Genomic DNA, 26,422 nt, shown 5'->3' with positions numbered 1-26,422 from the left:
ATCCGAAATTTGCCGACATCTGCTGAGTCGGTGATAATTATAATATACGTACATATATATGCATGTATAAAACAGAAAACATCTACACAATCATCGCAGTCTGTTGTGTACGCTGTTTATGTTGCATATAGAATATTTAACTTATCATATCATGCAAATAAGAGAATAAAGTTAAAAAAATTATGATATAAATTTGCAATGGAATAATTCCATGCATTATCTTAGTTACATGTACGATAGATAATTTGAATCGATCCATTATTGATGACGAAATTCTAAGAGCGAACTCTTACTTTATCTTGCAATGCTATTTTCCCATGGCCATTTCATCGTGAAAAACAAAGCTACACACGATTATATAATTTGTCTTTAAGATAACAATGTTATGAACAAAACATCAAATTAATTAAGCAGTTATTTACATGTATATTGGTAATGTTTCAATCTTGACCTTTGTCAAAAGGAACTGAAGAGTTCTTAGTTTATATATCTCTTAATAAAATATGATACAAATAGTTTTTACATGTACATGTGTCTATACGTATCTACACAGCGGTAATTACTAGAATAAACAACTATCAACTCGGTCTGGTATTTTAAATCCAGCCGTTAACTGTATATATATGTAAGTCCGCACAGCGTTAGTCACAAATCCGTTTAACTACTCTACAAAAGGCAGTAGTACTGTGTGACAGTTTGAGTTTTTGATTTACTTTTGATCGCGGGGGACAAAGTTAATGTAACATCCTGGATACATGGGGGCAGACCGGGACTAGCATGAGAATCTCCGGACCTGACCGGAATAAATAGTAGGGTAGGTTCTTTAATTATAGATTCATTAGCAGTAGTCGGAAACTTTCAGTAATATAGAAAGAAGTGGGTGGGTTTTAATTTCCGCAAAGACGTGCCAATGCTGGCCTGACTTCAGTTACCTAACATTAAGTAACGTTAAGACGTTAATGAAAAAATATTCCGAAAGTCTTGTTGGCCCGATTATACTTACACCCTATGTGGATTTTTATAAGGTATTACTGCCGTGTATTATTAAGACTCTAATACAAAATATCTGGTTTCCAATATTTGCCTTAAATGAAATTGAATGTTAACTAATAAATCTTTTCTATACCTTAATATTTTAAGACTTTTTATTAGATATATAAATGAAAATCATTTATCGTTTACTTTTTTGGTAATGGTTTTATACAGTATCAATCATTTAAATCAAGATGTAAATTTTGTTTAGCGCATTAATTGTTTAATTTCTTATTTTAAATTAACCTACACCCAGAAAGTTGACTTTCAACACAAGTCTCTCATAATCCCAATTGTGTAAATTTGAATTTGTAATCGATTCTTAAGCTGTGGAAAACACATTCCTAAGAAGACACCATACAATTTATGCTGAAAAACTAGATACACAGTAAAGATGAGTATACAAACAGCTTTTCTGGTCAAATATATATGTAACATTGACGCTTCATCGGGTGGTTAAGTGATCCGCCATTTGATATAGAAATCTTATACAATGTTTAACATAACCAATGTTACACTGAAGCACTCTCAGCTTTAAATAAGACCAAGATAAGTACAATAATCCCGTATTTTAATTTATTTTATCCAATTAACCTAACAAATGCATTACTTAATTAGTACTTCAATACATTTGAAGAATTCTCCTTGGTATATTAACCATGTGTAAACAACGAAGCATTACAGATAAATTTAATTCATAACTCGTTGTGCATGATGATTTTCAAATTCAAAAAGCGCCATTTTATTAATACATGTATATTTAAAATGACCTCTATACTTTCATGTTTTAACGGTTAATGTAAATCGCATATTTTTACTTTATTTTGTAATAATTGAACTTGTATATAAAGTCCTCGTTAATCAAGAAATATTACAATATCATGGACCATTGATGACTGGCGAGCATTAGCAAGCGTATGCTGATTTATCCAGTCACCACCCACAGGGGCATCGTATCCGCTCTACACTCTATGACATATATATAATAATATATATGTCATAGAGTGTAGAGCGGATACGATGCCCCTGTGCACCACCTTTAAAACACATCTTACATTAGGACAATCATACGTATACAGTATTACAGTTATGAATTAGGTTGTATGTGTTTTTCAGCTACGATGACGTGTGGTTGTTTGACCCGGGCCATGATTGAAATTAGTCTGGCTCAATCGGGTCAAAAGGTCCCTTTAGGCTATGGTCTTTTGTCTATAGCATTAAAGGTGTAAAACCTTTGTTCCTCAGGTGTTAATGCAACGTTGAGTTCTTTATTAAGGTGGTATGGGACATCTGTCGATATTAATGTGGATTAAAGTACATTATAATTGAAATACTTTCACCAGTTTAAATTTTCAAATTTCACAATATCTAACCAAAAAATAGCTTTTAAAAATATTTTGAAAGGTAAATTGTAAAACCAACAGTGGGATTCGAACTCATGACTTACAGATTCGTAATAAACCCTCTAACTCACTGCGCTACTCTGTTAGATGACAATACTGGGAAAGAAACTACTTATATAACTGTACTTAATTTTATTGTTTATTTCGATAAACAATACGTCACAACATGGAAGTGCCCCATACCACCTTAAGTATATTCGAGACGTATATACGAGTTATCGACCGTCTCACAGGGAAGAGACATCATTAGTTTTTGCATCTTTCCAAGTCAATGGTTTCTGGTCCGCACCTCTCCTCACAAGGTTCAGTGTGGCGAGCGAAGTGGACCGAAACCTCTTCGCTAGCGAAGATGTAGTTTTCGTTGAAGTAAAATTTTGCGCGCTGTGATCGCATAATTGTCGGAAACCTACGAACAGTCTCGCACACGCTTACTGAAACCCACGACCAGTCTCTCTCGCACACGCTTACTCAGTAAGATAATAACGACCTTAAGAAATGACGCTATAACACCAAACAAAAACTACATGTACAATGTATAATAACTGTGGACGTTCTGTGCTATGATAAACCATACAAGATAATTCGCGTGAGATATATATAATTTATATGTATAATTTCAAATTAATAAAAATACAAATCAGGCGGAAATTAATAAACTCAGTGAAAGCAGGTATCAAATATTGATTACACAACGCTATGTTTCTGAAGCCAAATTCTATGAAACACGAAAGTATATCTGAAACAAAAGTCTATCAACACATTATTCCACAGCTCGCGCACTCAGCGTCTTCGATGTGGGATCCTAAAAGCTGATTACACATTGATCGTCAGCTGATGAGCATAAAATCGAATTTTTATCATTGAAAAATGAAATAGCTGGGACTAAGAGCCACAGGCGAGCACTTATATGTGAGATCAAGTTTACATACACTGCAACGTAAATTACAACGAAGGTGTTAAACTGCGCTGCGACGACTCCAAACTCTAAGGAATATGGACATCGTGTCATTAATTTAAAGTTTAGTGGGTGATACTTTGTAACAGAAACATTGTTTGTCTTTTAAATTTAACCACTCAATTACACGCAACAATTAGAAGTTAGAAGATATATGTTGAAGTTATTCTATTCCAACTTTTGTGATTCCATTATGAAAGAGTGAAGGTAAAACTTTTCTTTTAATTCGCAACACTTGCGATTAGAATAGACTTACCGGTAAGTACCTATCACCAACGATTCTCTCTCTCTCTCTCTCTCTCTCTCTCTCTCTCTCTCTCTCTCTCTCTCTCTCTCTCTCTCTCAAATAATCACCAGAATTCTTTTAATTCTTGACATTGCAACCAATGTCACATCTAATTCCGCTATAGAAGTTCAGATGAGTTTCTCAAGGTTAATATTATTTTCATGAAAAAAAAATCTGTGAATATCATGGGCGATTAATAATGTGCTTTTTAAAGATTTTCTCTGAATCAAATCTTTCACGTCAACCTTGGAAGTTCTTTGAAGTCGGCACTTTAAATTTGTTTCTCTGTCAATTATATGGTCAATTGGCGATGTTTTTTCTATGCACCTAATAGTCCTATCTGTAATTGACGACGAATCCTTGCTCTGCCTGCAGTCTTGGTGACAGCTTAAACAGTCTTAGGTTTTGCAGGACTTGTGTATATACTGGATATACCCACAGTTCCGGGAGGTCTAGCCTCCAGTCGTACTTTTAATGCTGTGAAATTCGAACCATGCAACCTCAGATTTTAGATTTAATACGTCTCGACATACGTAGTAGAACAATAATAGTCAATAATTTTTCAAAAGTATATAAAAAGTTGTTTTTTTAAAATCCGACCTGCTGCAGATTGATAAATGCATTGGACTCATTGTAAGAGTATACATGCTCTTTTGGTCTTTATTTGGTTCAAAACATGAATATGGGATCACACAGTTAACCCAATTTGTTAAATGTTGCAGTTTATTTCTCTGACATTGCGAAGTCTTATGCCTAATTAGTGGCCGTACCGTCTTTTTATTTCCTGTGAGAAAATACATACCCTGTGGAGTGAACTTAGTTTATACATTTATAGAAAGACCTCTGAAAGAATTGGATTTAATATGTCTAATATTATACTTGGCCAACTTCCATTGTCATTTCATAACAAAGTAATTAATTTTATAATTCTGTATATGAAACAATATATTTTTTGTTGTCTTATGTCAAATAAGACACCATGTCTGATTGGTTTCCTTTATCACTTAAAACTAAAATACAATATTGAAAGATATGCTGCAATACAAACTGGTAAACTACAATATTTTGAAAACTTATGGGATAGTTGGAAAGATATCTTGGCTGCTGATATCTGATTAATTTTTATTACACTGTATCAAGAATATTTTTTTTCTATATATAATTTTTTTCCCATGTAAGCAAGTAACCACAAAATAATAAATTTCAGTGTTTATTCATAAGTGTTTATGTGTGTGTGTATGATTGAATGTCTGTTTTGCATGTCTGTTTCTTTGAAAAATAAATAAATTATAAAAAAAAATTAGTGGCCATACCACTTTTTTATAGGGCCATAAAAATGAACGAATTGTCGATTTAAAATGAAAACAACTAAAGAATTATCGCAGCAAATAAAAATCAATCAATAAATCATCACAAGGCATGATGATCCATCAAAGACTCCCCGCAACAAATGATAATAAATGAACCATCGCAACAAATGAACTCTATACTAAGTCTGTCTGTCGGTATGAATGAATGAGGTGATGGTTTTATGAATGTAGGAATGAATGTGTTCATGTATACATGTATGTTAAAGAACAAATTAACCTGCACTTTATAATTATATGACGAAAGTCAAGTGCATTATTTAATAACCAATTATCCTTTGTCTTGTATACAAAAATATCAATAATACATGTATATCTGTGTAAACTGGTAAATAATACTATATACTATATTCTATAATTATTTTATAACACCACTTCTTGACTTTGGATCTTGGAGAGGGTTTATATAGGCTTTGCCTGTTGCCTAATCCATTTAAATACTCAATAAAATATGTTTAAAATTAAATCGCACCAAATGATAATAAATGAATTATTGCAACAAATGAATATCAATATATCATCGCAACAAATGATTATCAACTAATAAATCATCTTAACAAATGATGAATCATTATCGCAACAAATGATTGTTAATCAATAAATCATCGCAACTAATGAGAATCAACGGATAGTATCAACAAATTTTCATCAATCAATGAATTATCGTAGCAAATGATACAGTGATCAATGAATGAACCGCAACCCATTAGAAAATTCATAGCATACATCCCCTAAGAAGATTTGGTTTCTGACATTAACATGCAACTATTTCTAAACATGAAATAAATGTGTCGTACTTTTCAAGATTGGTGTTAACCACATAGTTTATTATGAATACAACCTGCAAAAAATATATATAGTAATACACCATCAAACAAGGGTACAGAAACAAGTCAACACTTATACTAATCCGTTTCCTTTATATAATTTCATAAAATAATGTTATTTATTTATTTATTTATTGATGTGCCCAGGTTGAAATGTCTTGTCGAGATTCGAAGTCAAGTACGCAAGTTCTACACATACTCTGATGCGCACAATACAATGTATGATAGGGCATTACACAGAAATGTTAAGAATTAATAGTTACTATTAATAACAAATTTATTTTTGACAGGATTAAACCATATTTAGATCAGGATTACAATTAACATGAACAGTTAAGACGACTTTTGGCAAATATGAAACTTTGTCAACCTGACATAACATAGCTTTGTTGGCCATGTGACAGGTTAAATAAATCGGGGCATGAAAAAAACCCACATGCTTTGATAGATCAGAGTGACATTTTACACTACATGCCGTATTGTCTTCAAATTTTTTTTTAGAATTTTATTTATAAAAAAACATTTGTGGAAGACAATATGCATGTCATTCATTTAATGTTTATACATGTATCTGAAAAATGCTATCAAGAATAGTTGATGCGGTCATTGGTTTCTAGTAAGAACACTTCACTTCCATTGACACAAGATTGTCATATTGATGGCATCATATTGCCAAATAAAACAATAAACATGGAATATTGTTTCTGATAACTTGAATGTAGAATGTGCGAAACTTAAGAGAAAATCGGATGATGCTGGTAAAAATATTTGTATAAAAATACTGTTAATCTTTTATAATAATACATAATAATTACAAACATTTAATGTAATGTTATTTATACGCCAATAATTTTGTGGTGTGCTTAGTCTTTTTTAGATGTAGGCCTATGCAATACTGTTTACTCGTTGATCACGCAGTCACTTTAAAGTGAATTATTTAGAGGGATTCAAAAATAAAATCATGTAAAATAAACACGTCAACGCTTTCCCTCTGGTTTACAAGAACCATGACGATCATTGCGAAAAAAAACCCACCAAAACCAAAAACAAAACAAAACAAAAAATCGCTGACATTTCATATGTATTATTGCAGGAAATGACACTGCAAAAACCGATTTTCACCTCGCAGCAATACCTTTGCGCACCTGTCCAGCTTCACCAAATGTTGATGTATCTCAACAATTGCTTTATTGTCACCAAGTCTTGCCAAGTAGGCCTGTATTTTTGTACAGGGCATTGCAAGTAGGCAAATTAGTTTTTGGAACATCAACAATGAACCTTCTTCAGCGCTTAAATCGCACGCTTAGGTCAATATTTTTTTATTTTCCAGATTAACCTTGAATAACGCTTGATTAAAAGCCGAAAAACGATTCGAATATGCGCAAAAAGGATCTTTTATAATTGGATTAACTGTAATTTGACGATGTTATTGTAATGAACAACCGAGTGGTCATGCCCAGAGGTTGTTGATCATTCGTAAGTGGTTGCAACCAAAACTAACGACACAAGCGGAAGAACATTTAAGAATTGTCTGTCAGTTTCAAATATGGGAGGTTACCGTTCTTAAGTTTGCTGGGGTTACCATGCGTCGGTTTAGATGTCATTGGATATAATTTGTACAAATTAGTCCCTTTCAGAAACAACAAATGATCAGGAGAATGGTAGGCAATTTTATAATGACTGCAACGGCAGTATTCTACAACAGCTGGGTATAGAGCTTTAAAACGAAAATGTCAATTACACTTAAACAGGACAGTTATCTGACAAATCAAGATATAACAAGTGATTAGGTTTAATGAATTCATATTTATTGAATTCCAGAATTCTGACTCCATGTCTTTTCGGATCGTTCCTTTGCGGCGTTGGTGAGAGAGTAGATCTGTACTGATGCCAGGATGTCGGACGCTCACAAGCAATGGAGTAAGGTCAAATTGGTCAGGAAGGTTCTGGAGAAGCCGACCAAGAGCCAATCAAAGAGCCACAGGAGCAAGAGTGAAGCCAAACAAGTAAGCTTTTATTGTTCATCGGAAGATTCAAATGATATTTACTTTTATACATGCATCAGAAAATGATATTGAAGAACAGAAAAGAAACTTTATGATATAATTGCGAGCTTGCATAAGTCTTTTCTGTGTGAAATCATATTTCATAAAAGATACTTAAAAGATCCACCATATGATTTATCGTATATTGATGTGGGGGAGGGGGGGGTTGTTGAGTGGGACCTTTGAACAGGTTAACGCATAGACGGACAACTGCACATGGTCTAAGAGGCCAAAACACAACACAAATCCCCGAAACGTCAGTCTATTACGTCAGTCGATTTACATTTTGTTAAAAGAATAAAATCATGTCCAAAAAATCACTCGTCATAAACAGCTTCTTCTGATCATTTGCTAATTTTAAGAAAAGTGATTAGTTAGAATTAGATAATGAATTTTAATCGGCAATAAATCGTTGATGTTAGTGCATGTGTGCCTGATTTCATCGGCAGTTAATCAGTTATCTACGTCTATATTTGCCTCTTTAGCTGGTATTGCTGGTTAGCTTCGACGTTGAGAAAGAATCGGTTGGTTAGATAAAACACTATAAATTTTGTTTGTGTGTTTCTGACTGCCTGGTGTTTCATGGTCGATAGATATTTGCAGAATTAAGAAGTGATAAGGTGACATCTACCTTCCGTAATATAGGTATAGAGAACATTATTAATCATCTTTACATATATATATATTTCTTTTGAAATGCGATTAAACTTGATAAATTTATGAGGTAAATGACATGCAAAAATGCATATGTATTGATGTTTTGATGCTCACACAAACAGTATAATTACATAATGGTTTTTATATGGAAAAATTCAGAACAATTAAAGGGTATAAATCTATTGGCCTAGCTTTGTATTGAATTTACGTGCGTGTTGGTATATTGTTTGTAAACTGTGAATAAAAACAGCCATTATTACGTCATGGTTATACAAGTCTCCTTACAAATGTTGTTAAGCAATCGTCTATGAAAAAATAATGAATAAAATGTTGGTGTTTTTAGTGACTAGGATTTATTGTCCCTTAATTCAAACAGTATTGTAGTCAAGCTATCTGTTTTGTCTAAAAATTAGAATCATATATTCGTCCTGATGTGTAATATGTTTTTGTTCAAAAGTCACTAATGGGTCAGATGGTCCCCTCAGTGTACCTGGTTCAAATGTAATTATCGTCTATAACATTCTGTGCACATTTACAAAGAATTTGTGTACAAGTCACTTTATAATTATAAGAAATCATTTTATCTACACTAAAACATAAGTCAGGAATTCACAAATTGAATTCTCTGAGTGGCGGTAAATATGATTTGCAAGTGTCAAACATACATTTAACCAACAAAAAATATTTTAGAAACAAACCGGAGAAAGAATTTGCCATGGCAAACAAGGAATATTTTCTAAATAATTCAACATACGAGTAAAACCATAAAACCAAAAAATATATTATTGCGGGGGGGGGGGGGTGTCTGTGACCTATATATTTATAAAGTGTCAGGGATTATAAGGAGTAATACGGCACATTAAACATGTAAAGGTACTAATTGAGACCAATTGTAAATCCAATGTCAAAATGTAGGATAGATTTGGAAATATATTAATCTTAGGTATGCATATCAATAAAAGTGCTCTTGACTTAAACGCAACACCTCAAGAATAGTACCTGTTGTAACTGACCAATCCTCTTATATACCTGGTGCCCAATAATAACCTGCTCTATAAAAGTTAAGTTCGGGGTACTTTGACAAAGAAATCTTTTGCAAAACAAGAAAAAATAGCTTTGGTTCCACGGAAGGTCGCGCCTTCTTACTCTACTTATTACAATGTAGAATAAACAAATAAAATAAAACAGAATTAAAGAAGATAATCACAACAGCAAGCAATATTAACTATTTCCATTGAATCATTTTTAGCAATATTTCTCAAATTTCAAAACAATTGGAATTATATGATTTTTATTCATACAATGATGCCTTCAAAAAGCGACTCTTTTTGACATGCTATGAAATAAATTATATCATGCAAAAACAGAAAAATTTAATTGAAACCTAAAATAAGTTATTTGCAATCAAAATTTTGTTTTCAGTTTATGTATAAAAAACATAAAAGAGAAACAGGTACATGTACTAGTATAGTTTTAAATGACTATCTCGACTAGAAATCGTATTTCAAAGGAATACTTTTTTATATCTATCAACTGAAATAAGGGCGCGATGAACCACATAAAGCGAAGAAAGTAAATAAAGCAGATCGTTGTTAAAGACAATCCTTAATTACCAACATTGTGAAGGGCTGATTTTAATCAACGCTTCAGGGGTAGACTTAGTGTAAAGTTAAACAAAACATGTACGTTTCAAGGAAACGGACCGCCAACATGACTCTCCTCAATGAAAGCTAATTAAAAAAAACAAGACTTCAAAGACGTTGATTTTTCTTGGCGTTGACACCTTGGCTTAAATTGGAGCACCATAAAATGACCTTGTGGAACACAGAAGAGAAAGGTCAGGCGTTAAGAGGTGAACCCTCTTAATAGGATATAAAATGTATTGTGTAACAAATAAGTAAAGACCGCAGGTACCCCTGTGGATATTCCTGCCTTCAGTACGATGTGCAATTCAATAAATGTACGTACAAACAGAGAGCATTGAGATCCAGGTGGGAAGCACAGGTGTACTGGCCAACAGCCATTGAGAGGTGGATAGAGCGAGTTTGGATCCTACTTGAACGGACACTAACGCATTACCAATCACGATTCCTATATTAATTATGTGCAAAAGAGAATACTAGAGGGACTAATCTCATAGAAATAATCGAATAATAAACTTTGATGACCATTATATGTACAGGGTGCAAACCGTTTGTCTCAGTTGTGAGCTTACGATGGTAAGGAATTGTGATCAGGCTCTGAAGGAATAACGCCGGGAATATTTGTGCTCTGCCGATTTGTTTTCTAATTATCTTGTCACAATGGCCAACAGACGTGCTTCCACGGCGCTGGAGACAATACAGAGGAGGAGTTCTGTGCAAACCCCGACCCTCCCCAGGAAACTCTCCCTGTTTAATGACAACAAGTCATCACAGGGGGAGCCCCGCGGGCGGAAATTGTCCTTTGGGGAGAAGCAAGCCAAGAAAAGGTCCAGTTTATCGAAAGTGCGGGAAAAGGACGGCGAAAAGGTACTGTAGCGTTAACTCGGAGAATCGTTTCTCTTTATAGAGGAGTGAAGGGTACGCATTTGATTGCAAAGATAGATAAAATATTAAACTTCTTATTGTGTATTCTAGAAAATTTTATAACAGAATTTGTGCATTTCATCTCATTAAATGTCCCGAGAGAGAGAGAGAGAGAGAGAGAGAGAGAGAGAGAGAGAGAGAGAGAGAGAGAGTTAAACAAAAAAATGGATTTTTAGATTTTTAGGATAGATATGGATAATAGGGTTCCGTTTCTTTGGTCCTATCTGATATAACATATTTATGTGGAATGTACACAATTAATCGAATGGAATGCGACAAATCTCGAAAATCCCATGTAACCTTGGCATTGACCTTTGACCTAAAAATGAAATATAATTGGTTTATGCTATATAATCTTAGTATAATCGTAACGAGATGAACAGCTATGAACATTTATCAGTTTAACTAGAAATTGTATTAATGTCTCCAGTTTTACATGTACATGTAGTTACAATTAGGTAATGAAATACATGTATTTAGTGGAGCTAGATTGATCTAGACTAAAACGTCACGTGACAGGCATTTTATATCTTGTTGCACCTGTTCAAAATTGGGTGTTCATTATACTAATTCCGATCAGTGGAAAATTTAATGCAATTTAAAATGATCGATCTAAAAACTAAACATTATCTATTTTTTGTTTTGTGTGAGGTCTTAGTTAAGTGTGTCTGGTATCAAGGCCACATAATTCCTTCTTGGTTATCGGCGCTTTGTTTTTGACATAAAAAAGTGCTTGGTTACTACCAATACCAAAACAATATCTATGTTTTCACATTCAAAAGCTAGTGATACAAGTCTGTCCTAGGTTATTGTGGTTTGTTTTTTTAATTTACCATTATTTTCTTAATATTTACACATATTTGTCAGAGAAAACAGTTGAAATCAATAAATGGAAAAATAAGTTTTTTTTTGGTTCATATGTTCCCTCTAGACACCCAAAGAAATTTACAGGAACGAAATTATATTTCGTACAGAGTTTTATAAAAAAAAAAAATGACATCCCTTGTCCATTCGGAATTTTCGGGACCCCTGACACAATTTTTCAGCATTATCAGACGGATACATTCAGTCATGTCATTTGCAGTGAAAAATCGTCCTGGAATTTCTAGTTTTGTATGTGTATTAAAACGTAAGTTGAAACAGCTAGCGTTCCGAAACAGATTTTTTTTCCGTTTTAGTGAATGAACGTACAAATGTATTATTTGAAGAATAATCGAAATATAAAGCGAAAACGTGGTGAAGGAGACTTGGGACATCGATGGAAGGAGGACTAATTGAGTTGCCGAATATGCTTGCATTGATCATTAAATTTAAAGAAATTAAGCAAACGTTTGTACTAATCACCTTAACATTCCCTGACTTTAAAGGTTTTGATTGTACATTCTTAAATAAAGTACCTAAAAATAACAAAAGTATCAAAAACATGTAAATGTTTACGATAGCAATACTATTTAATGGTAATACTATTTAAATTTTAAGAACAATTGGAAAAATGGATTATGAAATATTATTTATAATCTTAGGTATACATATCAATAAAAGTGCTCTTGACTTATACGCAACACCTTTAAAATACAGGCCTAAAATATAGTTTTCTGTAAACGTTACGTTTGGTGTTCTCAGGCGATGAAATCTTTTGCGAAGCAAGAATAATAGTATTGGTTACACGGAAGTTCGAGTATTTTAATTTACTAACAACAATATAGTATCAAAATATATTAATAAATAAAAAATGAGCAATAAGCCTGCAAATAAAAACATTTCAATTAAGATCGGTTCATATTGAAAATTCGTAGTATTTCTTCACCAAAGTGTCATGTAAGCATTAAAAAATGACGTTTTCATATAGTTCATCTGACTCTTCTTGACATGCTTTATGAAATAAACCAACTTTAAAGTCATTTATTTGCAAGCATTATATGTTTTCATTTAATAAAAATCGTTAATAAAGAATATAGCTCTAATATTATTGTGTTTTTAAATTACTATGTTGAATGGAAGTCGTATTTCTAAGGAATACTTCTTTTATTTATAAAAAAAAAATATAGTGCGTTGAACCACAATTTAACGAAAAGCAGGTTACTCTAAGAATCCGCATTAAGATAATCCTTAATTACCGATATTTTTGAAGTGTTAATCCACTGACATGTTTTAATTAGCGCTCCAGGCAGATAAGTAATCAAAAGTAAAAAAAAAAGTAAGTTTCAACGGACAGTAAACATGCATTACAAAGGACATGTCTAACCAAATGAAGGCAAATCAAAAACGAGACACCAAAGAACTTGATATTTTTGGCATTGGTTCTCTGGTTCAAACAGGAGCGCCCCGAGACCCTGTAGAACACAGTAAATAGAGGTCAGGCACTAAAAACTGAGCCTCTTAATTGTGTAACAAATAAATAAAGAACACAAGGACCCCCGTAGTAGTCACTGGCTTGAGTGCGATGTGCAATTCAATAAATTGTAGTGGTATTAAGAGGCGGGTGGAAAGGACAGGCGCATGGAACAGTTGACATCGAGAAGTGGATAAAGTTTGGATCCTACTTGAACGGACAACGAAACTCATTGCCAATTACCATTTCAATGTTATTGTGTGCAAAGAGAATAGCAGATGGATTAGTAAGAATAATAAACTTTGAAGACCATAATATAAACAGGGTGCGAATGAATTGTCTAAGAAGTGAGCTTACAGTGGACAAGAACTACTATCAGACTCTAAAGATATAAATCTGTGAACTACTGTGCTTTGCCGAATTGTTTCTAATCGTTTTGTCGCAATGAGCAATAGACGTAGTTCTACAGCGTTTGAGACGCTACAAAGGAGAAGCTCCGTTCAGACCCCGACCCTCCCCAGGAAATTTTCCCTGTTTAATGACAACAGGTCATCACAGGGGGAGCCCCGTGGCCGGAAACTGTCTTTTGGGGAGAAGCAAGCCAAGAAAAGGTCCAGTATATCGAAAGTGCGGGAAAAGGATTGCGATAAGGTACTGTCACGTGCCAGGTAAATTCGGGGAATGGTTCCTTGTTATAGATAAGTAAAGGATACTGCAATTTATATTAATAATGAGTTGATAAAATGATAGAAATTCAGGCCCCAGGATCATGAAGCAGTCTTAGACTTAAGTCCAAATTTTTACACTGTCTTATTGTCTTGTAATTGTAAACATTGAAAAATGAAATGCTACAAAAATGTGTCTCTATATTACATTGACAGTTACAATTTTTTAGGGAATTGAGAGAGAGAGAGAGAGAGAGAGAGAGAGAGAGAGAGAGCATAAATAAAACAAATCAGAGAGATCTCCAGTGTATGGCAAAATCATTCAAATTCTTAGGTTTGATCAGAAACAAATTTCACAAAGAGAACGTGACAAAATTCTCAGTCTCGACTTGATGGTTCCCGTATTGCTTTGGGATTGACTTTTGACCTGAATATGAAAAGTTATCGGTTGTTGCTTAATAATCGTAGTAAAAATCTTTACGAGTTAAACATTCTGACGCAAGAGCCAGCTTTGTAATATAGTATTTCCAGTATTTGTGTATTGATGTAATGGAATGCGTGCATTAAGTGGGGCTACTAGGACTGATCGAAACTAAATCGTCATGTGGCAGCCACTATTGTCTTATTGCACCACTTCAAAAGTGGGTGTCCCCGATCAATGAAAAACTCAATGCAAATTAAAACGATCGGTTTATTAACAAAAGATTGTCTATTCTCTGTTTTGTTTGAGGCTACAGTTAAATGTATTTGGTTTCGAAGCCACATATTCTTTGTTGGCTGTCGACGGGGTATTTGTTTTTGACATCATAACGTGTTTGGTTACTACACGCTATCATTACAAAAACATTGTTGATGATTTCAATACAGAGGCTAGTGACTATAGTACAGGGGATGATCAATGAATAATGGGAAGACTTTTGTAAATATTCAAATGCCGAATCTACCTGCATGAGTTCAAGAAGAAACTGAAAAATATGTTGTGCCAATTACCATTGGTATTTCCCCATGACTATGACTTCTTTATGAGGATTGTGTGTACATGTACACGATTATTCTATAAAATACATTAATTCTTACCAAAAAACATTACAAATGTTGACTTTTATGATGACGTCAGAATTTTTAAGGACAACCAGTTAAAAAAAACTCCAAAATAGTTTAATCGTGCGGACCTCAAAACGTATATCATGTGATTCTAAAAAATATCAATTTCGCTGGCCACAAAAGTGGCAAACGTGTACATAAAAGATTTTTTTTGCCAAAAAATGATTTCTTGAAAAGCAGTTTGCCAAATTTCTAAAACTATAAAGAATCAAATTTTTATGAAGCCGATAGTGATAAATCGTTAAAATTAAAAAATGTAAACTAAAAAAAAAATACTACCAATTTTGAAAAATAAAATGAAAAAAAAATAGATGGTCTTTCTAAGCTAAATTATTGAAATTCACACAAACCGAATTTGAGTGTCCTAAAAATGTTTTGTTATCTTACTTACTTACTTGAATACCGGTGTATAAATGGTAAACTGCCTTTCCGTAGTATTGTCTTTTACTAATTAACAATTTTTTATTGTCAATGAGTCCATGACTAATCATTGACAATAAAAAAATGTTAATTAGTGAAAGACAGTATTTATATATACATGTATATTATTTCCATTTTGCTGATGTTTTGACGGCATTTACGTCATCAAGGGTAAGTCTAGGCAAAACAGATTATGACGCTTTGGTTGAAATTAGAGAACTTCTGTAAATATTTGGTAAAAAAAACAAAACAACAAAACAAAACAAAAAAAGCACAATGGATTAACAACCACGCTTATTGTTGTGTCGGTCTTATCACGTGATTTAAAATAAGATTTAACTGTGTGTTAATCCCCCGCCATTGCCTACATGTAATTGACGATTATTCAAATTTATTTCAACATTTGGGTTCAAGAATTTTGCTAAGATTTTAGTTAATAAACTCATTAATTACGCTTGCTCTGAGCTACTTTAAGGTTCTTGTTTGCGTTCTGCCATCATACTGTTGACATACTGTTATTTCTGAAGTGATTTATTTTAACAAATATATATCTACAACATATTACTATTTTGAAAAAAGGTCGTTTTATATCTTATGTGATAAAATAAATTGTATCAGATCGTACAATGCGTTAAAGACAGAAAAATAAAATAAAAACCAGAAAATAAAATCGTTTAAAATCAAGGCAAATGAGAACCGTGTTGTATCGTAAATGGGCTTGTTTATACATGTACAAGAAGGTGAATGAGGACATGTAGTATATACATGTAGTATATACATGTAGTTTCAATGATTAAAATATACCGTGACTTTATCTATAATCATTTTATTTCATTGTGCACTATAAATAAGGTAAATCCAAAATATTTTAAAACCAAAATTAGCCTGGTAATGTACCCTAGAATCTTTGGACAGAAACAGGTTTTAGGGAATAAATTGTCTTGAAAACCTAAAATGGAGAAACGTTTCGTGTGTCCTTAAATAAACTACTGGGTACAACCAAGACTCAAAGTATTAGGAAAGTGCACAGTATATATCCTACCATCTTCGCTAGCCAAGGGTTTTCGGTCCACATTGCTCCCCATAAACCGAATTAAACCCTTTGCTAGCGAAGATGCTATCCTACTGAAAATAAATTCTTAATTTTGAATTGTCAGACTTCTAATATAAATATGATAACTAGTTTTCTTTCTAAGGGTTCCGGTTTAATATGTTTCAGGGATTTTCTCAAGTTTGTCAACAACCTTGTGTTTTCACAGTGGGTAATGAAATCACACTCGCAGGCAACCTCAAAAATATTTCTGTTAACTTTGTACGTTTAACTTTGAATCTCAAGAGCAAGGCGACTGAGTAAAGGGTTTAGATTAAAGAGGGCTATTTGTTGATATTTCTTTTGTATCTGAATCAAAGTTTTATACCGGACAGTAGTGGACCCGTAAATTACCCCTCGATGTCTGTTCTAGGACCCTCCCAAACACGGGGACCCTTTAACTCGTATACTCTAGCTATTAAATCCACTCAATGTCAACATCTTAAAGGCGCTTTTTGTAATATTTCTCATCTCAATGAAAATGGATTTCTAAATTAAATAGCCAAAAAGCTCCGACACATCTGGGCACACGTGAAAAGGGCATGTTTAAAAAACGAGTTAAATGATGAATTTCTCTGTCACTGTTCTCTAATTTGGGTCAAATTGTTCACTTGGCAGAAATTGAAAATTAAGACGTATTAACAAAACGTTCAGCAGCGAAAATGACATCGTTTTCATGATATTTTAACGAGGTCGATTCGAGGATAATGAAGCATGCACGTTTAATTCAAAGCATAGACAGGCCCGTCTGCTCACCCAAAAGGTCTTGAATGAAGTGTTTTGAAAATTGTACTTCAAAAGTGCTGAGGAATTCTGAATTCTGAATGCAAGTATTGGAAAATTCGACTTTTATGATGTGTAGTAATAGGTTTATATAAAAGCTGAGGTTTCGTAACAATGATTGTGATTATCAAAACATTAATCCCTCAGCGATGTCTTTGGTTGAGCAATTACACGTGGGTGTGATGGCGTTTCGTAAACAAAATCAAACAAACATAGTAAACAAACCCAGATGTCATAATTACTAATTTAAAGGTCTTCAGTCGCAATTCATCGGAAATTAAACGTATTCTCTCTCAAAAAGACGGCTGTATCTAGAACGTTTATCAAAATTCGGAGCCAATAAAGTCCAATTATTTTGAGGTTTGCTGGATTTAAATCTGACAACAAATAAGTATGGTCAGCAACAGCAAGTCCAATTGTCAACATAGATAGGCCATTAAGTAACCACAGGGCAAGGGACATACACAGTAATTCTGTGTGTATCGTCCTGGGATAGACATTCGTTTTCTCAAACATTACTAAAAAAAAACACCATTAAAAATACCCAAAAGATTGCCTTATTTTATACTTTTGATAACTAACAAAAAAAAATAAGATAAAAAGATAACATTCCCTCTTTGGTCAGAAAATTATTTCTGACTATCGAATATCCTCTAACGTTTGTAACGGAAAAATTACGTAATAAATATACTTGCAGACCTATGGATGAAAGTGTTTGCCTCCGAGATTTAACACATTACTGTGTCTTAAGTGAATGGGGTATTAACTACAAGTTTAGGATAGGAATTAAAAATCAAGTGCAAAATGGACTTTATCAAGAGGGCGCGTACGATTAATATCAATCTCCGATGAGCGTATGAACTATGCATTTTGCACGTGATTACGTTTATTGAAGGCGGCATGTCTTGTTCAAGATTAATTCCTGAAGGGATCTTACGATACAGTCATTAACATACCTCTCTCTCAGGTGAACAAAGTTTAGTTAAGGTTTATGATACAGGCACAAAGCACGACAAAGAGTTTAATGGGGATCATAAACTAGGGGATTGTTTTCTCTTGAATTACTGAGTACTCCCGTTAGACATTCTGTTACGATGTCCAAGGCGCTGAAACACGGCGTTCGTTTTGCGGATATCGTCAATGAATTAAAAATTCAGGTTAGTATAATTCCGAAAATATCAGTTACTTTGAGCACTTTTATAACCAATGATATTTATTATAGCTTAATTCAAGAACGGCATTCACCATTTAGCATGTATCCAGTGTCTGTTTAAAAGTTTCCAAAATTGTGCGTCGGAAGAAAACCAAATTAAAAATTTGGCATTGCCGTTGTTCAGTTAGGATCTCAATTTGGAAATCCATCGTCTGGACTTTTAAATTAATGAAAAGACTACAAATAAAAATTTGTCAACTTTTTCTGAAGAAAAAGCTCACGTATCAGAAATAACATTGGCTATGTGGTGGCTGAACCCCTGTGAGGCATCGCTTTACAGACCCCCAGTCCTACTGTCTTGTTTGAGTGACCAATCACCGGGGGTTGGTTCATCTTACATAAAAAGTCGTCCTATTTGGGTCTAATAGCTAAAGCAGATCGTTCTCGCATAGGAATTTAAAATTCGGCATTGATTACACTGTACGAACGTGGTAGTTACTCTGCAAAAAACTGTTAAGTGTTTGGATTACATCTAAACAAATTGTGTGAACAAAAATCAAACAGCTACTATTTAACGAAGGTATCGAGGAAGGGGAAATTAGAGGGACCGATTACTGGCTAGCAAGCGATTGATTGATTTGCACAGTTCTGGGATATGATTTCCGGTATATTCTTTGAGAAATATGGACCAGAAAATTAACTGTCACAAAAGGGGATCATAATAATTTGTATGGAGAAAACCTCACTGAAGGACATTAAAGTGGCGGGAACTTGTATCGGAGAGAAGGCGCTCTGAGAGGATGTAGTGGGTTTGGTTCTGCCCCTCCATAATGACTTGTAATCTTTCTCTGCAGGCGGAAAATGACTCCAAGAAAAAGATGGAAAAGGTGGAAGAGGTGGACCCACAGGAAGTGTTCAGACAACTCGTGTTGGACGGTAGGTCTCTCTCTCTCTCTCTCTCTCTCTCTCTCTCTCTCTCTCTCTCTCTCTCTCCATACTTAAATTGGACATTGATTAATCCGTCTGTTCGATACATGTAGCTGTTTGTCTGTCCGTATGTATGTCTTTAATCGTATGTCTTAAGGCTCTGGCTTATTTGGTCTTTTTATTGTATTTTACTTTATGTTTATGTAAATACAGAGTCAATTTGATGGATGATATTTATATTAGTTGTTACATTGTGTTAATGTGATTTTGATTCACACAGTAAAATCTACAACAATTAGTTTTGAAATCCATCCTTCTATATTCTTCTGACATAAACATGTACTATTACACTTACCTAATATGCATTTTTATCTATAATCTGGTATTACAAGAGAAATATATTTGTATATAGGAACCGACGATTGATGATCAATCGTATCGATGATTTATAAATGTCGTTTTTCTGCTTGTTTCAAAGTATTCATACAAATACATGAAATAGCATTACTTATTAGTTACAATTTCGTTTTCACCAATAAACCACTTGTGTATTAAGTTAATTTTATGTCTCCTTATTGATATTAATCCTGCACTTGATTTAAGATTACAAATCCCTCTAAACATGCTATATACAAGAGTCGGTGTATGTCAGAAAGTACAGTCTTTTAATTTTTGAATAACTCGATGTTTAATAAGAGTGAGAGAACGTGAAAGATCTGTATAGAAGAGGTTAATATGTACATCTCTGGAGGAAATATCGTGACATTCACACGAGTGCATACTTTTGTCTGCCTGGTGTTGACTCTGGACATTTTTGGAAACATCAGATTTCTCTGGCTAAGATCGTAAGGCGATAGAACAATGTCGGATCAATAGCTTACTGTCTCTGCTTGTTTTAGAGAACGGAGACATACCAAGAGTTTGATAAAGATCCCACAAATTCTCTCACACATGCAGATAGGTAAACATTTTAATTCAGGCCTATAGTTCGTTAAAAATTCGATACTCGGTGCGTTTAAGTCATTATCCCTTAAACTCTGTTGTCAAATCCTGCTGACTTACTGCCCTATTACGAAGTGGAATAGGTCATAGAATCTCAACCACGGATACGTACCACAAGCTAGTCTATATAATCACTCAGTGTTACACATATAAACTTTAGACGATTTTTTTCTTACTTTTTTTTAAACATTTAATGATCATTTACATATCATATGAATGAGATAAGTGTACCGGAATGAAATATAAAAATTCCACCACATTTTTATGTTAAGTACCTTCTCAACACATACTAAGATGGATTACCGATATTTTTGAAAAGTGGGAAACGATTTATCATCCTGCATTTTAATTCCAAATGGTTGATAGCAAAGTCCTAATTGAAAGGTAGAGGTTGACGGATAAGCACAAGCCATCACCCGAATCAATATAATCAATGATTTTTAATCCCCCGCTTTTACCTTTTTACGGACACTATATCATTCCCTTTCCTCTAAGAAGATAAAATATATCAGCTAGACCCATGCATTGATTCCTTACACAGAAATGTACATATTTTCTTTATTTTTTAATCAGCCATTAAGACAGCGTTCGAGTTGGTCACAGTCAATGGAGAAATCAACATTAACGTGGATAACATATTCCCCCTGATGAAGACCCTGCAGCTGAACCCTAACGATGAGCCCATCATGGACATGATCCGCACGGCCTGCATCGACAGTAAGTACCCGTAGGTCTGTAATTAACCGCCGATAGTTAGTACCCAATGTAATACAAGTACCCGTATGTGTATAAATAACCTCCGATAGTATAAGTACCCGTATATGTCTATAAGTACCGATGTAATGTGAAAGTACCCGTAAATATAGTGTTTGTATAACTACTACATGTAATATACTACTGATATATAAGTACCCGTTTAAACGAATAAACCAATATTTTGCCTGTAGCTGTCGATATTCTGTGTAAGTACATGTGTCCGTAGACCGAGTAAGTACGCATTCACTGTTAAAGTACCCATATTCTAGTGTGAGCACCCCTATACCCTGTAAGTATCCGTTTATTGTGTAAGTATTTGTAAACTGTCAAATAAAACCATATACTATACATGACTGATGTATAGGTACACTGTACAGTATAGAGTATGCACTCGTTTATTGTGATCATGTGATCAATTGCAAGAACTCTTTTATTCCGTGTTTGTAAGTTTTCCCAAGGCTGTACGTACACATGTACTCGTGTATCGTTGTTGGATGACATGGAGAGATCCACTTTTGTTCACTATGTCTTATGCCACTGGTTTATATAAGTGTCCATTTTCATGCATCACATGCGTTCATTTAATTGAATAAAAACAGTCATAAACGTGTTGTTTACTGAACGCATAAATAAAACCAACATTGCAAACAACATCCCCAACCGTGATTTATTTCATTAAATCATCCATGCCATAAAATTCAATTTATGGACCTGTCCACACATGCAGCCGCCAATTTCTGGTTCCCTACCCAGACATCTGAGGCTGAGGGACTGTATTACCGTACCCCCCAGTCGACCAATTTCTCCTGGAGGTCTGCTACAAGATACTGGGTTATTAACACTAGATAAAAGTCACACAATGACGAAGCATTGTGACTGCGCTCTTATTACTTTAAAAGGACACCAATAAAAATTTGTTCTGTATGCAGCCTATTTATAATATAAAACAGCCCATAATTATCTCCGAACACCCCACACTGACGTTTAAATATCTCTTCATTTTGTAAAAAGTTGATGTATTTATTAAGATTCCATCAGTGTTTTCTTTATATAATTGCGCATTATGATAAATTCCTGATAAAGATTTTGATATGTTAGTTTATCACGAGCTGAGACTTGACGCTGACATCGATACGGGGCACTTAACACACCCATAGCATTCCGTAATGTACGATCATCTATATCACCTGTCAGCCCCAGATATTGGAAGCATGTTTAATTGAATTCATTTCAATTGGAAATTTATAAAATAATTTAAAGCACTTTGACAAAAAGCATTTGCACGATTAAAGGTCCCCACGCTTCCTCTGAGCATGTTTCTGGTATTAGTCGCACCCGTGTATAAGGTGTTTAATCCTAGAGCTTCGGAGACGGACACGCACATGAACCACGAAACACCCCTTCAGAATGAACATACCCTCAAAGTGTTGTCCCTAACAGAAAAGTCGTTGGTATATGACCTATTATAAAACATCACATGTTGCAACTAGCATTGTCTCGGATCTCTATATCTCTGTCAGTTTGTGAACAACATTTGCCCTAATCTGAATATGACCCAAGTACAATATGATCAAGATATGTCAGAATATTTTTGTTTTCTTCATAGATTTATTATTATATCATGTCTGAATGCCATATCTATATTCATTAGTTCGACTTTATGTTCTCGAATCGCATTGCAAATTTTAGCCTAATGATGTACATAACGATAGCAGTGGAATAAAATATCCCCTTCAGTTTTTGCCAATCAGTTTTCAGTCTGGCGTTCTGTATTTTCAGCCTATGGCAACATTAACGAGCTGGAATGGGACGATAAGGTGATAGAGCAACGACGACAGGCGGCCGGGGACGACTTCGAGGAGGACATCAAGTCCGCCTTCAGCCTGATCGACAAGGACGCTGATGGCGTCATCACGACGTCAGACATCTATGAGTTGATGATGGGGCTGGGGGAGATGATGACGGATGAAGAGATCGCGGAGTTCATCAAGACGGCTGACCTCGATAACGACGGGCAGATCAACTACAGGGGTAAGTCTCAGTCCATCACTGGGGAAACACTCTGGACAATAAATATATGGAAACCTGAAACTGACATATGTAGTATTGGAACAATTTTGATCGTTTAGCAAAAAACCCAACAATTGTATGGTTAAAATTATGTAGTATTTTGTGAGTTTTTATGAGAAAGCAAAGCAAATAAGTTCATTGTGAGCGCATCTTTGCTGCTACTGTAGTACATTTATAAATACGATGTCAAATACTGATTGCACATTCTTTTTACCCTTTTATTCAAAGTTTGTATTCTTTATTCGCAGATTTTCGAATATTTCTTCTGGGTGACACCGGTGAACCTTTCGAGGAACCAGTAAGAGAGGAGCCCAAACAGGAAACAATCGCCGAGGGGGACGAAAATAAGCAAGAAGGGGGCGATGAAAAGAAAGAAGGGGAGGAAGAGAAAAAGGAGGAGGAGGTGAAAAAAGAGGAACCAAAGAAACCCGAATTATCTGCAGAAGAAAAGGCCAAACGAGAACGGAGGAAAGCTTTGATGATGGGGTACACAATGAAAATTCAAGCCGAGGAAAAGAAGAGACAAGAAGAGTTGCGAATTCAGGAGGAAAAAAGAAAGGAAGAAGAGAGAATAAAACAGGAGAAGGAAGAAGAAGAACGAAAGCGGGAAGAAGAAAAGAGGCAGGAAGAGGAAAAGAGAAAAGAAGAAGAGCGACGGAAAGTGGAGGAGGAGGAAAGACAGAGAAAGAAAGAAGAAATGGAAAAGGAGAATTTAGAAATGGAACACAGAGGAAAACGTGATTCTGGAATCGGAAGTGAGAGTGATTTAGACTTCAACAGGCCAGGTTCTGGGATTATCTCAGTGACGGTAAAACACACTGCAGCCGAGAACGGTGAAACGGAAGATGTGTTCGAATCTCAATCAGCATCCGGGTCGGCAAAGCGCCCAAGCTCTTCCCGCCCTATGTCAGCAACTCCCAGCGTAAGTATCGCAGAAGACGTCACTATTATTGATGACGACTCCGAGCACGAGTTTGGGGAGGTTGCAGACGACTTTCAGCGGATGAGGACGTCCTCAGCCAGAAGTCGCCTGTTGTCTGGAAAGAGTCGAGTGTCCTCAGGGTGCAGCAGACTGAGTAAAATTCGGGAGAGCGGTGCCGGAAGTAGTATATCCGAACTGACTGATTTAAATTTGTCTAAAAATATGGATAGCATGGCTTTGTCAGATGACGAAGAACCTATCAAGAACAATAAGTTCACGCACAGTTTGAGCGACAGACAATCTTATTATATTCAGAACTTTGACTCGCGTCACGGTTATTGTGAAATAGGGACAAACGACGACCAGGAAAATGACGTTTCTGTGACGCAATATAGTAAGTACGAAACAGCTCCGCTATTTGTGAAATACAATAACGGATTCCCTGTGAGACAATTACAACGCTGTAAGTCGGCAAGTAAAATACAGACCATCAAAAAACTAGAGCAGTGTATACTAAGGCGACAAAATACTGACTCAAACATAAATATGGAGGCAATACGACAGGCCAATGAAACGTCTCGTCATCCTGTTATAAAAACAAACGCAAACGGTCTAGTGTGTTCTCATATAAACATGAAACTTTTGGTGAAGCCGGACGATAAGGAGGATTTCTCCAGTTACAGCCGAACTTTGACCCGGAGGCCAAAAACCGCGCCCGTCCTGCGGAACTCGCGGCCCCGGAATGAGGAACCGGAACTGGACGAAAACAATAACAAAATCGTCAACGTGGTGGACCTGTCTGAGTCACTGTACACAGAGAGCATGGGGTATCCCGAGACCCCCGACCTATCCCTGAAACATTCCGGATATAAGTCGGTTTGGCCACTGGCAAGGGTGAAATCTGCGAGAAACAGTAAAATTAACAACGGTAAAAATATTGAATTAAACTCAATATCACGACGACTTGAACGGGTTGAAGTTCCTTTCACACGCCCAAAGTCGGCGTTTGAGTTTTCTTGTGGTCCAAAGCATGATTACAATGGGCAGAGTTTCAGAAAGAAAAGCCAGCGCGCCATTATAACTCTAGAACTACCGTACTGCCAGCAAAATAATATAAAGCGCATGTCGCGACTGTCCAAAATGGCGCATAGTAAGCCCCAGCGGGCCTAATCTAGTCAGTCTTAACAAAGTCAAGATTTATTTATGCACTGTTAGAAATCGGATTATATTTTGTTACAATAAAATACTTAAATACATGTTCTATTTGTGGTGACTTCACTAACCTTTTATAAAAATAACTTGCATGCAACAAAATGCGACAGAAGATACATCGTAACAAGCAAGGAGACATTAATGTGTAGTTTGATACGTGTTTGCTGAAGAAAGAGATGCCGGGTATGAATCAAACTATTCAAAATTTAAACAGAAGTAATTGATTTTTGTTTAGTGATGTTAAGATCTTGGCCATACATATTAGTATATGCGCACATACATGCATGTTTAAGTTTCAACTCCGTTCTTTAGGTTGCCTACTGTGAGATGCTGACATAAATAGAGTTGATTCTTCTGACCCCTAATTATAATCATTTTTTATTGCTCTATATACTTGGTCATTAGTTTCATTTAGCTATTTAAAAAAAATGTTTGCAACATGGACATTGGGATACGCAATAGCCATGCATGTAAGAAGAGGATTTAACATGAGTTGTATAAACTAACGATCGTTGAATTTGAATTAGATGGACTAAATGAATGAATACAAAAATTAACAAAATCTTGCAAATCGGAATAGGAATGGAATTTATTCGGATAAAAATACCGGTGCAAAATGCATCAATATTCTTTCAGTATATATTCATACCTACATGTATGTGAAGTAGTAAGGAAAATCGAATTAATAAAAACGGCCACATACAGCTCCTGTGTTGCATTCTAGAATCATATACATGTGTACATGTATACACATTTTATACATATGTCTCCGACTTAAACTACAATACATTTACCATATTACCATAGCCAAGAAAAGGGCTAAACAGCTGTGAAAAAACCAACGAGG

The 26,422-nt window shown here is 34.9% G+C and overlaps 1 protein-coding gene across 6 annotated transcripts; it reads left to right on the top strand.

Moving 5' to 3' along the window:
* Positions 1–669: 669 nt before the first annotated feature.
* On the top strand, positions 670–25,619 carry LOC128188939 (chromatin assembly factor 1 subunit A-A-like). Of its 6 annotated transcripts, none has more exons than XM_052860291.1 (6): positions 670–814; positions 7,692–7,876; positions 19,541–19,622; positions 21,189–21,332; positions 23,151–23,402; positions 23,690–25,619. In XM_052860291.1, exons 2-6 carry the CDS (start codon positions 7,766–7,768, stop codon positions 25,531–25,533), a joined length of 2,433 nt encoding a protein of 810 aa, XP_052716251.1. In that variant the 5' UTR covers positions 670–814; positions 7,692–7,765; the 3' UTR covers positions 25,534–25,619. The 6 variants fall into 6 exon arrangements, with proteins under 6 accessions (XP_052716251.1, XP_052716259.1, XP_052716235.1 ...); XM_052860299.1 differs by lacking the exon at positions 670–814 and adding an exon at positions 7,514–7,531; XM_052860275.1 differs by lacking the exons at positions 670–814; positions 7,692–7,876 and adding an exon at positions 10,501–11,082.
* Positions 25,620–26,422: the final 803 nt, after the last annotated feature.

The sequence above is a fragment of the Crassostrea angulata genome, chromosome 1, assembly GCF_025612915.1.
Source record: "Crassostrea angulata isolate pt1a10 chromosome 1, ASM2561291v2, whole genome shotgun sequence".
NCBI lineage: Eukaryota > Metazoa > Mollusca > Bivalvia > Ostreida > Ostreidae > Magallana > Magallana angulata.
The sequence above is the reverse complement of the archived record's forward strand: the minus strand, read 5'-3'. Positions and strand labels throughout refer to the sequence as shown.

Excerpts from the sequence above, each read along its gene's own strand:
- LOC128188939 (XM_052860275.1), top strand. The coding sequence starts at position 10,876 with ATGGCCAACAGACGTGCTTCCACGGCGCTGGAGACAATACAGAGGAGG. Across the intron at positions 19,623-21,188 it reads CAGACAACTCGTGTTGGACG|CCATTAAGACAGCGTTCGAG; the intron begins GTAGGTCTCTCT and ends TTTTTTAATCAG. Across the intron at positions 23,403-23,689 it reads CGGGCAGATCAACTACAGGG|ATTTTCGAATATTTCTTCTG; the intron begins GTAAGTCTCAGT and ends CTTTATTCGCAG.